The 13557-nt window shown below is 42.9% G+C and overlaps 1 protein-coding gene across 8 annotated transcripts in view; it reads left to right on the top strand.

The window, feature by feature from the left end:
• TRPM3 (transient receptor potential cation channel subfamily M member 3) overlaps window positions 1-13557 on the top strand; it is a gene marked incomplete at its 5' end in the record, with an annotated part of 405379 nt that overhangs the window by 318012 nt on the left and 73810 nt on the right. For all 8 annotated transcript variants that reach the window (XM_081880910.1, XM_081880909.1, XM_081880905.1 and 5 more), the window contains one exon: window positions 9328-9400. In XM_081880910.1, the coding sequence (XP_081737036.1) occupies window positions 9328-9400 (73 nt within the window). The remainder of the gene's footprint in view (window positions 1-9327; window positions 9401-13557) is intronic.

Below are 13557 nucleotides of genomic sequence, written 5' to 3'. Positions count from 1 at the left end.
GGGGATATCCATATTCCCAGGTATTTAACTTTTTTCACTACCTTAATACCAGTCAGTTGTTCCAGCTGGTTCTTTACATCTTCATCCAAATTCTTCACTATGATTTTTGTTTTTTTCTTATTTAATTTGAACCCCGACAGCTTGCCAAATTCTTCTAAAGTCTTTAAAGCATTGCTAACGCTGTCCATTGGTTCCCCTAAGGTTAATACCAGGTCGTCGGCGTACGCCTTTAATTTATACTCCTTCTCTCCGACTCTTAACCCCCTTATTCTCGAAGACTCCCTTATTTTATTTGCGAGTATCTCCAAAACCATGATAAATAGAAGGGGGGACAATGGGCATCCTTGTCTTGTGCCCTTCGTGATCGTAAAGGAGCTGGAAAGATTGTTGTTAATAATCAACTTGGCCCTTTGCCCTGAGTATATTGCCTTTATAGCTTCCAGAAAGGGACCTTCTATTCCTACTGTTTTCATACACTGTGTTAAGAAAATCCAGGAAACATTATCAAAAGCTTTTTCGGCATCAATGAAAATCAATGCTGCCGGAATATCTATCCTCATGTCTAAATATTCAATAATATTCAATAAGTGCCTGACATTATCTTTCAGCTGCCTATTCGGGAGGAGGTAATTATGTAAATCTTGTCATGTCGTAAGCCGCCTTGAGCATTGTTTTCACTATGGAGAGGCGGCATACAAATAAGATGACGACGATGACGACGATGATGATGATGTATACTCTCCTAATCCCTACCATGGGAGAGGGACTCTTCCATAGGGCAAATACTTACCATCTCATATAAAAGTTTCCTTTAAATTATTATTTAAATGACCATTAAAAATAAGCTATATCTGAATATAATTAGCCATGTTTTCCACTGAGTCAAGCTGGTTTATATATCTGTATTCACTTTTCACAGTATCTTTAGTATCTCTAGAACAATTCTAGAGTTTATAAAACATGAGACAAACATCTTAAAATATTTTTTTTTTGAATGCTTCTTAAAATATGTGCTGGCAGCAATTACAGGAATGTTTTTTCCTCCTAGAGTACATGTTGCAATGGGTATTCTCTAGAGAGTTAGTAATCAGTAATGGTTTTACCTAGAATTTAGGTTACATTTAAGAGGTAACAATTCAATGTTTTATTCAAAGTGCTGCTCAGATCCTTTTTTGCTATTAACCTACTTAAGTCTGTTTTTGTTGTGCAGAGCAAACCTGAAGGAAGCTTGATCTTGTTATGTTTTCAGGGCATCTAAGAAAATCAGTTTCTCTCGACAACAACAGCTTTCTTCTAAATTTAAAATATTCAGTGAGGTGACATTTATTAGTCTTGTCCTGCTCCCCAACTCAAAGCTAAGACATATCCCTATTTTCTGATGCCACTGATTTCCACTGAGCTCACCCACGATGGGCTGCAGTCACGGAGGAGCCCCAGCGGCCAGCATGGCTAGTGGAAGAGGAGGGACGTCTGCCCCTGCCCTCTGCTGAAGCCCAAAGTCTGCCCAGCACAGCCATCCCAGACCGCAACCACCTCTCCCTTCCAGCAGCCACCAGGTAGTCCTTACACGGCTGAAATGTGGCTCTGAGCCTCTCACTTCCCCCTCCTGGCTGGTAGGTTTGGAGGTACGGGGGGGAGCAGAGCTACCAGCGCTGGCGTAGTAGCTCTGTGGGGCATAGCACCCAGGACAGTGAGGTCATAGGAGGGAGAAAGTGGGGTGGCAGTGGCAGTCAGGGTGGCACACAGTGGGAAGGGAAGCAGTCGTGGCAAGGAACATCAGAAATAGGTGCAGGGCCCCCTCAGTGCTGACAAATCTGCTATACTTACTGCATTTTTCCTCTGAGCAGTTTATTCTTCAGCATTTGGTTTGTGTGTGTGCCTGCGCGTTCTCTCTCTCTCTCTCTCTCTCTCTCTCTCTCTCTCTCTCTCCCCTCCTTATTTTGCTGCCAAGGGAAATTTACACTAAAATATTCAGGCATACCCAGCTGAATTATAAATGCTGAGCAATACTGGAATAGAAGCTGCTCTTCTAGTAAGAGGACCATAATGTATTAATAACCCTGACTATAAACAGAAGCAGTTCACTGTCCGCAAGCAGCGTCTATTGTTAATGTTAAAGCAACTTGCATTTATGAGACACCTGCAAAATCTCAACTAGTTTAAATAAAGATGAACAATTATAATTCTGGACCAAACATTTGTTCACCCTGAATTCCTATTGCCCATCTGAAGCAGAGCTCTGAAAGGGCATCATAGGATATGCCAAGATCACTCAAACATAACCTGCAGTGCTTTAGGATTTCATCTTCTACAGGGAGTACTGATACCTGATTTCCATTGTTTCTGCAGCTTATCTTGCATCTTTGGATTTCTGTTTTCTTGATAGCAGACTCCCATCAATCTTTGACAGAAAGAATAAATTTGCTTCCTTACCTCCTGAGACTGATAGAATAAAATGAGTTTTAGTGTAGTCTTATGCTTACTCCGGATACATTATCACTCCTTGTGCTTTCAAGAAGATGGCAGGATGTAATTCATCTTTTCCTTCTTTATAAGGAAACTGTTCTACAAAATGTTGGAATATGCATGTTAAAACAAAATCAGAAAAAGCAACAGCTATGTTGGGGCTGGGCATCCCAGCTTGGGCAGAGCATCTAGACAAAAGGAAAGATCTGGAACATTTTGTTTCATAGGGTTCTCTTAGGGCATTACTAAGGAACACAACAGATTCTAGCAGAGTTGTAACCATCCATTGTGAAGATGGAATATTTATTTACTTCACTTAGATGTATAGCGGGACACGGGTGGTGCTGTGGTCTAAACCACAAAGCCTAGGACTTGCCGATCAGAAGGTTGGCTGTTCGAATCCTCGCGATGGGGTGAGCTCCTGTTGCTCGGTCCCTGCTCCTGCCAACCTAGCAGTTCAAAAGCACGTCAAAGTACAAGCAGGTACCGCTCCGGCGGGAAGGTAAACGGCGTTTCCGTGCGCTGCTCTGGTTCGCCAGAAGTGGCTTAGTCATGCTGGCCACATGACCCGGAAGCTGTATGCCGGCTCCCTCGGCTAATAAAGTGAGATGAGCACCGCAACCCAAGAGTTGGTCACGACTGGACCTAATGGTCAGGGGTCCCTTTACCTTTACCTTTAGATGTATAGCACTTGTCTTGTTACTAAAGCTTGGAATGGGAAACAGCTCTCTCATACCTGATTTATTCTTCAAAGCTCCATTACTTTGGTGCTAAGTCTATGGCATCTCCTAGGAGCCAAAAATGACAGTGTGTCACTAGGAGAATTTTCACTGTGACCACAGTGTACAGGCAGAGGGAACAGCTGCAGTCGCCTGCGGTTCCTGCACAATGTTTGCCATCTTGCCAAAGGTTGCAGGCAGCTTTACCTGCAGCAATTGCATGTTGATTGCCCTCTTAAAAGACACAGTCCAGCAACTGGAGGAACGTGTGGCTACGCTCCAAAGAATTAGAGAGCTGGAGCTCTTCTTGGAAGCAACAGAGCACACCGTCTCCACCAAGGAGGAGACAGGGGACTCCCCTGAGAAGGAGGCTAGTTCACCAACACAGGAGCCAGATATATGGAGAAACGTGACGCAAAGAAGTAGGAGACCCAGGGTTCACTCTGATTGTTTAGAAATACACAATCGCTTTGAGGTCCTCTCCCCTAGCATGGAAGACGAAGAGCAGACTCCATTTGAGGATCTCTCCCTCGTTACAGTTGATCAGGTATATGAAGACGAGCAGCAAAGTCAGTCCTCAGGGAATGTGCAGGCGACCTTGGAACGGACAGATCACAGAAGAACCCCGACCAAACCTAAGAGGAGGCGTGTAGTGGTGATAGGGGATTCCCTACTGAGGGGAACAGAAGCAGTGATCTGTGGGCCTGACAAGATGTCTCAGGAAGTGTGCTGTCTCCCCGGGGCTAAGATCCAAGATGTAACTGAACGACTGCAAGGAATCATAAAACCCACTGACAAATACCCCTTCCTCTTGGTTCATGTGGGAACCAATGACACTGCAAGCAATAGCCTCCAGAAGATCAAAAGAGATTATGAGGCTCTGGGCAGGAAATTGAAGCAATTAAATGCACAAATTGTCATCTCATCTGTCCTCCCAGTTGAATGACGTGGCCAAGGGAGAGAGGGAAAAGTAGTGGAAGTGAACAGCTGGCTTCGCAAATAGTGTAAACAGGAACGGTTTGGATTCTTAGATCACGGACTGCAGTTTCTTGAAGATGGACTTCTGGCAAACGATGGGCTGCACCTCACAACGGTTGGGAGGAATGTTTTTTGCCAAAAATCTCAGAAACCTCATCAGGAGGGCTTTAAACTGACTAACGTGGGGGAGGGAGACAGTAGGAGTCTATCAATTGATGAAGATGATCATCCAAATGTCATAGACCAAATGGAGCAAACAGCACGCAGACCTAGTGGTGGGAGGAAAAAATCCTTAAATAAGAGACACGGGGGAATGATTAATGGACTTCAATGTCTGTACACTAATGCGCAAAGCATGGGAAATAAACAAGATGAGCTTGAGCTCTTGGTACAGCAAACTAAATATGACATAATAGGCATCACTGAAACCTGGTGGGATAAGTCCCACGACTGGAATGTAATAATGGAGGGATACAATCTATTTCAGAGAAACAGACCAGACAAGAAAGGAGGAGGAGTGGCGTTATATGTCAGGGATGTGTATACCTGTGAAGAGATCCAAGATTTAGAACCTCAAAGCCAAAGTGAGAGCATTTGGGTCAAAATTAAGGGAGAGAAGAATAACAGGGACCTCATTGTGGGAGTTTACTATAGATCCCCAAGCCAAACAGAGGACATAGATGATACCTTCCTGGAACAGATGGCCGAGCATGCAAAAGGAAGGGAGATAGTAGTAATGGGGGACTTCAATTACCCGGATATTTGCTGGATGTCAAACTCAGCCAAGAGCATAAGTTCAAACAGATTCCTCACTGGCCTTGCAGACAACTTCGTTGTCCAGAAAGTGGGAGAAGCAACAAGAGGAGCAGCCATTTTAGATCTGGTCCTAACCAATGTTGATGACCTGGTTAGTGGGGTAGAAGTGGAAGGATCATTAGGCGCGAGTGATCATGCTCTTCTGAAGTTTACTATACAGCGGAAAGGAGCAGCCAAGCATACTAGGACTCAATTTCTTGACTTTAAGAAAGCCGACTTCATAAAACTTAGGGAAGTGCTGGGTGAGATCCCATAGACAGTAATACTAAAAGGAAAGGGAGTTCATGATGGCTGGGAGTTTGTTAAGAGGGAGATAGTAAAAGCACAACTTCAGGCAATACCAATGAGACGGAAACATGGAAGGTGCCTAAAGAAGCCAGGGTGGCTATCTAAAGAACTTTTAACTGAGTTAAGATTAAAAAAGGATGTGTACAAAAAATGGAAAAGGGGGGAAACCACCAAAGAGGAATTCAAACAAATAGCCAGCACGTGTAGACACAAAGTCAGAAAAGCTAAAGCACAGAATGAACTCAGGCTTGCTAGAGAGGTTAAAAGCAACAAAAAAGGCTTTTATGGGTATGTTCGTAGCAAAAGGAAGAACAAAGAAACAGTGGGGTCACTCAGAGGAGAAGATGGTGAAATGCAAACAGGGGACACAGAAAGGGCTGAACTCCTCAATGCCTTCTTTGCCTCAGTCTTCTCCGCTAAAGAAAACAATGCCCGACCTGAAGAATTTGGAGCAAATGATTCAGCAGAGGAAACACAGCCCAGAATAACTAAGGAGATAGTACAGGAATACTTGGCTAGTTTAGATGTATTCAAGTCTCCAGGGCCAGATGAACTGCATCCAAGAGTACTAAAAGAACTGGCAGATGTGATCTCAGAACCACTGGCAGTCATCTTTGAGAATTCCTGGAGAACAGGCGAAGTCCCGGCAGACTGGAGGAGGGCAAATATTGCTAACACTCAGTGGATTTGTAACTGGCTGTCTGACCGAACCCAAAGGGTGCTCATCAATGGTTCCTCTTCATCCTGGAGAAGAGTGACTAGTGGGGTGCCACAGGGTTCTGTCTTTTGCCCGGTCTTATTCAACATCTTTATCAATGACTTGGATGATGGACTCAAGGGCATCCTGATCAAATTTGCAGATGACACCAAACTGGGAAGGGTGGCTAACACCCCAGAGGACAGGACCACACTTCAAAACGACCTTGACAGATTAGAGAACTGGGCCAAAACAAACAAGATGAATTTTAATAGGGAGAAATGTAAAGTATTGCACTTGGGCAAATCAAGGGAAGTAATAGTGCCACTGTATTCTGCTCTGGTCAGACCTCACCTGGAGTACTGTGTCCAGTTCTGGGCACCACAGTTCAAGAAGGACAGTGACAAACTGGAACATGTCCAGAGGAGGGCAACCAAAATGGTCAAAGGCCTGGAAATGATGCCTTATGAGGAACGGCTATGGGAGCTGGGCATGTTTAGCCTGGAGAAGAGGAGGTTAAGGGGTGATATGATAGCCATGTTCAAATATATAAAAGGATGTCACATAGAGGAGGGAGAAAGGTTGTTTTCTGCTGCTCCAGAGAAGCGGACACGGAGCAATGGTTCCAAACTACAAGAAAAAAGATTCCACCTAAACATTAGGAAGAACTTCCTGACAGTAAGAGCTGTTTGACAGTGGAATTTGCTGCCAAGGAGTGTGGTGGAGTCTCCTTCTTTGGAGGTCTTTAAGCAGAGGCTTGACAACCATATGTCAGGAGTGCTCTGATGGTGTTTCCTGCTTGGCAGGGGGTTGGACTCGATGGCCCTTGTGGTCTCTTCCAACTCTATGATTCTATGATTCTATGATTCTATGATTCTATGATTCCTTCCTCATCCACAATCCCAGTGAAAATCTCCTCTCTCCACACACACACACACACACACACACACACACTCCACACATGAGTGTTAACCTTAAATAATTTATCCCCTTTGCATCACTGGGAGTTTCCCCCCTAAGATTAATAGCAGAGTGGGTGGGGGCAGCCAAGTGTTACATAACACCAGACTCGTCTGACAGACGTTTACTGCTCAGCTGCAGATAACTGATTTATTGGACTATCTCCTCCTACTGAAGAAATGTTAAGTTGTGTGGACTGAATGATGATTTGCTTCCTTTCATTGCATATAAGCTGAAGCAAATGGCCCAAGTTTAGTGAATATTGACATTTTTGCATGTGAATATTGCCACCCTCAGACAAGTTATATTTCATACATACACTGGTGAATTCTTGCATAATTCATTTCTGCATATCCAAAAAGTGGGGAAATCTGTATCTGTTTTGCAGGTGTATGTAGCATTCATTTAGGACTCTCAAGCTGCTGATCCCCTTAACTGGCTTAATCCCAGGGAGCTGAGTAGTGGAAGGTAGTTGCTACAGGGCTGGATGACGGCATGTCATCTCTACCTGTGCTTGGAGGGTTTGTCAGCCTGATGCAAAGCACATTTAAAGCATGTGGCTTCCCCCAAAGAATCCTGTAAACTGTACTCTGCCTCTCACAGAGTTTATAGCTCCCAGGATTTCAGGGGGAGGCAACGTGTTTTAAATGCACCATGTGTCAAGCAATAGTCAAGATGTTTGCCGTATCTTCATTTGCAGTGCTATTTTTCTAGAAAAAGAGGTTCCAGAAGTCACCATGAACTCCCTCATACTCTTAGAATGGTAATGGTACCCACCAGAGAGGGACTGGAACTGAGTTCCGGAGAGTTCCGGCTGGGAAAAAGGCCCTACTTATTTGTTCTGCAATGAAAGAAGAAAATACATCTGATTAAAAAAAATTACCTGGCCTGCTAGTGCCATGAAATTATTAAAGCAGACTCATTCTTCAGATTATATACAGTGGAACGTCGGGTTAAGAATTTAATTCATTCTGGAGGTCTGTTCTTAAACTGAAACTGTTCTTAACCTGAAGCACCACTTTAGCTAATGGGGCCTCCTGCTGCCACCGTGCCGCCGGAGCCTGATTTCTGTTCTCATCCTGAAGCAAAGTTCTTAACCTGAAGCACTATTTCTGGGTTAGCGGAGTCTGTAACCTGAAGCGTATGTAACCTGAAGTGTATGTAACCCAGGGTACCACTGTATATGTGTGTGTCTGTGTGTGTGTGTATTCATACGTCACGATTTCCTAATCTTTCCTTTATTGGGATAACGGCTGTCGAGAGCCCTCCACAATGTGAATGTGTTCTTCTTGGGAGATGTAGCGTCTGGGGAAGTGAGAACAAAGAATAAGAGGCCTGGCCTGAGCCTAGTTACAGAACTCGGCAAAAGGTTTTGGTTCCTTGCACGCACACACACTGGATTTAAAAGGGAGGGGGCAATTACCCCAAACTGGGTAGAGAGATCTGTCCTCCACTGACCCCTCCCACAGATATTAGGGGATTCCCTCATCCCACTGCAGCCCCCAGCCCTTGATATTTCATAGTATTGCAGTATAGAAATACTTTTGTAAAAAAAAATGTATATTTTAATGCATAAATAAATAAATAATATTTTTAAAACAGACAATTCTTAAGATGTTGAATTTAGTAGTTATAAAAGCATTGGAGTATCGTGGCACCTTCAAGATGAACACATTGAATGCACATTGTATCCAAGTTTTAAAATAAATGATTTATCATTGTTTTTGCTAAATGGTGCTAAACAGTGTCACCACATATGAATGAAGGAACAGTGGTAGTGAATTATCTCACCACTGCCAAAAACTCATGTAAGTGAAGTTCACATTTCTACAGCAGTTAGGTCAGCCATTAGTAGCTTTCCCAACTTCTTGCTCTCAACAACTGCCAAAGTAGAATGAATCATGAGTTTTTCACACTACTATATAATAGGTTCCATATAGAATTTTCCTTTCTGTTTTGAAGCTTCAAGACTTTTCTATTTCTGTTAAATATTTATTACTGCTGTGTAATGTCTCCATTTCTTGATGAATTATTGGACCTTGGAATTACGATTTGCATTAATGCTAGGCAGTGAACACAATACCTATAAGGCACATTCAAAGCACATTCTTTCCCTCAAAGAATTCTGGACACTGTAGTTTGCCCCTTACATAGTTATAATTCCCAGCAACCCTTAACAAACAACAGTGTCCAGAATTCTTTGAAGGGGAAAAATTTCCTCTGAATGTATAACCTGTAGGCAGCCCACAGTATCTCTGTATTTCAGATTCTTCAGGGCTGAATACAGACAGACAGACAGACAGACAGACAGACAGACAGACCTGGTGGTATTGTGTTCATTTAAGTGCCACATTTAAAATATTAAAAATGTCTAATGAAAAACAATCTATTCTTGCATTCCAGATTACAGTGTTTCGCATGGGATCAGAAGGACACCAAGATATTGACCTGGCCATCTTGACAGCTTTGCTAAAAGGTAATACAGTGGTACCTCGGGATAAGAACTTAATTCGTTCTGGAGGTCTGTTCTTAACCTGAAACTGTTCTTAACCTGAAGCACCACTTTAGCTAATGGGGCTTCCTGCTGCCGCTGCACGATTTCTGTTCTCACCCTGAAGCAAAGTTCTTAATCTGAGGTACTATTTCTGGGTTAGCAGAGTCTGTAACCTGAAGTGTATGTAACCTGAGGTACCACTGTAGTGTTTTCTGCACAGAAAGTCCTTGGCAAATTTACACACATTTCATCAGTCCTGCATTGTATGATGCCTAAGTAGCAAACTTTTAGTATCCCAAGGTATGGTCTGAAGGTGTAAAAGGTTGCTAAAATGAAGCAGGTTTGGGACTGGTCAGTGTCTGGATGGGTGCCTGCCTGAGAACCAAGTGGGCAATGCCTTCCATGTACACTTGGTTCCATTATGGGGGAAAGATAGGATATGGGTAAAAGGTAAAGGACCCCTGGATATTTAAGTTCAGTCAAAGGCAACTATGGGTTATGGCGCTTATCTCGCTTTCAGGCCAAGGGAGCCGCCGTTTGTCCACAGACAGCTTTCCTGGTCATGTGGCCAGCATGACTAAACTGCTTCTGGCGCAACAGAAGCCAGAGTGCACGGAAACGCCATTTACCTTTCTGCCACAGCAGTACCTATTTATCTACTTGCACTGGTGTGCTTTCAAACTGCTAGGTTTGATATTGATATTGTGATATTGTGAGAGCCAGTGTGGTGTAGTGGTTAAGAGTGGTAGTCTCCTAATCTGGTGAACCAGGTTCGCTTCCCCGCTCCTCCGCATGCAGCTGCTGGGTGACCTTGGGCTAGTCACACTTCTTTGAAGTCTCTCAGCCCCACTCACCTCACAGAGTGCTTGTTGTGGGGGAGGAAGGGAAAGGAGATTGTTAGCCGCTTTGAGACTCCTTTGGGTAGTGATAAAGCGGGATATCAAATCCAAACTCTTCTTCTACTCTACTTCTTCTTCTAGGTTGGCAGGAGCTAGGACAGAGCAAAGGGTGCTCACCCTGTCACGGGGATTCAAACTTCTAATCAGCAAGACCAAGAGGCTCAGTGGTTTAGACCACAGCGCCAATCACAACAAATATTTTTACCCTCGAAAAGCAGAGACAGCTCAGATCAGATTAATTTTCATTATGTTAACATCATGAGAGCATATGATTGATATTATTGTGAATCAGGAAGTTCTGTTATGCAAAGCATCTCTCCTGGTGGATAACAATGTGGCCAATATGCAGCCAAATATTATATGGCTCCAAAGCAAACACAAAGGCAGTACCAGATTCAAAGTCACATAAATCCAGAGCTAGCTGTTCAAGAGATCCAGAATGTGAGTCAGACCCACTGACAGACTGATGCTGTCAATCTGGTACTTCCTGAATGCTTGCTTCTGAACCATTGTATAATATTTACTCAAACTGCATTCTAGTGATATTATTACTGCAAAACAGATGCTCTGTTGGGCAAGAGGTAGTAAGTGAAACTCTGTAGTCCCTTCTGCAGTTTCAAGGGACCCATCAGTATGTGGAAAACAGCACTCACAGCATAGGGGACCAACTACTTATCTAGCTGCATGGGATGGTGGTCTTAGTTTCCCAAAACAGAAACAGAATCAACAAGAGAGTTTGTGCACCTTTTGGTTGTCTTTTATTACAATAGGTAATAATTATTTATTTGACATGACAGATTCAAGCAATGTGATATGCAATATCTTTCACTCTACACATATACAGACTACTGTGTTGTTTCTGTTTCTGGGTGTATTTTTAAGCCAAAGGCTGTGAGTTTGGAGGAGAAGAGAGAGAGTTAGTGAGTTGCTGAGTCATTATTTGCTGACCATTTTTCAACAATAAACACACTCTCCCAAGATATTTTTTTCACCTAGTAGACAATTCCCCCAGGTTTTATTTGTCGGGGGGGCGGACCCAATTTTATTTTTATTTCATAAACTTTATACGCTGCTTGATTGAAAAAACAAACAAACCTCAGAGTGCTTTACAAAAAACTAGTCTTTAGCTAAAAATGACCAGAAGGGCCTTTTTCTCTCTCTTCATCCATTCTCTTCATGAACTCACAGCCCACTAAGAAACTTTTTGTTAATAATAATAATCCTACAGAACTCCCTTCAATGTGTGTTTTGAGACCCAGTGGTCCTTCATTTATAGCTCTCTTGTCATGTTAGGGTCTGGGAGGGTCCTCATCCCTGCTGAGTCTTTTTCCCCAGCATGATTTGCAAGGCTGCCCATATCCTTACAGCATCTGTCCTGTTAATATCGGGAGAGCAGCACGCTGGGTGATGCCTGTGTTTTTCCGTTGCTGCAGTCTAATCCGCTGTTGTGCTCACGGGAGCATATTGCTAAGCTTACCTGCGCTGGATGCATCCTCGGCATTCCTCCTCGCTTGTAATTGTGCCATGAATGATGCTCAGAAGGCTTCCATCCTGCAGCTGCTGAGCACAAATTTGCTCCCATCCTCTTTGTGCAAGGGGCAAGGAGTGTCAACCATGAAATGGTTGTATGGTTGCTTTTGAATCTAAAGTGCAAGACATTAGCATAGCATAGTATGTGGAACTGAGAGGTGGGCATTTTACATTCTGTAAAAACCAGAGCAGCACAGCACAGCAAAGCACAGCAAAGCAGCCTGTCCCTCTTCCCACCCCCCACATCATGGCACAGAAGCCAGAGCAAGGGGAGCTCGATCTGGAAGATCCTAACTAGTAAAATAGGCTGATGGCTCAGGTGGCTCAGATGGCAAGTGGCTCAGGTGGAGATGAATGTGGAGGAGTCCTGAGTATTGGCTTCCCTTCTTTACAAGTGGATACTGTGCATAGTGTTGTATTGTTGAGTCTTTGATAAAAAGGCAGAAAGCATTTGCCAAAGAATCAGGATTGCAATTATGCTTCTTACCTTATATCCTAAACAAAACTACTTTGGATCCTACACAGCTGGACAGAATTACTTTTTATTCCTTGCTTTTGCAGGAGAGGGATTTCCCTGCCATTGTATGCCTTCAATCAAATTAGATATGCTATTTAAAAAACAAACAAAAATGAATACTGTGGAATAAACCAGAGATTAGATTAAAATGCATCCATAGTGCCTGATGCTTAATAGAAACATGCAGCAGAAGCAGAAGCAGCAAAGATTGTGATTTGCTCTGTTGTAACAGTAGTATGATGTAAATCCACCCCAGAGGCACAGGGTAGAAAAAGCAGCTTTCTAGCACAGATAGACAAATGAAGGGGGTATCCTAGCAACAACACAGAAACCATGTGATGTTTTTAGAGCATTTATTTTTTTTGCCTTGATAAGGATTCGTTCCTCTTGAAATCTAAAGGGAATGTAAAACAGAGAATCAAAGAGCTTCCTGCCCAACAGAATTTCCAGATGATTGACTAATTTAAATATGAAGAGGGGGGGAATGTAGAGCTCATATCTGTGAAATTCTGTTATATCTGCTCTAATCATCAAATCATAAATTTGAGTAATACATAGGAGATCTGTGCCCTAGTAGCACTTGTGAACTTTCTTGACCACCTCTTTAACAGTTCCTTCTTGCTTCAACAAACAGTTTCTGATTGAAACCTGCTGATGGCACTTTTATTTTACATAATATTTAGTTATTTGTGTTTTGTTTCTTTTGAATATATTTTATATTGCACATAAAATGTGCAGTATAAAAGAACCAAGGTGGTGTTTACCACAAATCAAAACAATAAAAATGATAGCATCATAGAAAGACTGAAAAAAAAATACATCAGAGTTCATCAGGAATCTCAGCTAAAGCATCCATGACATTTAGCCATCCAACCTCTCCTTAAAAACCTCCAAGGAAGGAGAGTCCATAACCTCCTAAGGGAGACCGTTCCACTGTTGAACAATTCTTACTGTCAATCTTCTTTCTTGTAACTTGAAGCCACTGCTTCAACTCCTACCCTCCAGAGCAGGTGAAAACCAGCTTCCACTATCTTACATTGACAGCCCTTGAGATATTAGAAGATGGCTGTCATATCTCCTCTCAGTCTTCTCTTTTCCATGCTAAACTGATGGACTTGCAGTAAATAGAAAGACAACGCAGAGTCAAAAGTCCAAAAGGAAAAACTTTTACTAAAAGGCAAAGGCTTGTTACA

This window comes from Podarcis erhardii (assembly GCF_964252035.2).
Source record: "Podarcis erhardii genome assembly, chromosome: 11".
Lineage (NCBI taxonomy): Eukaryota > Metazoa > Chordata > Lepidosauria > Squamata > Lacertidae > Podarcis > Podarcis erhardii.
This window is presented reverse-complemented; position numbering and strand designations above follow the sequence as displayed.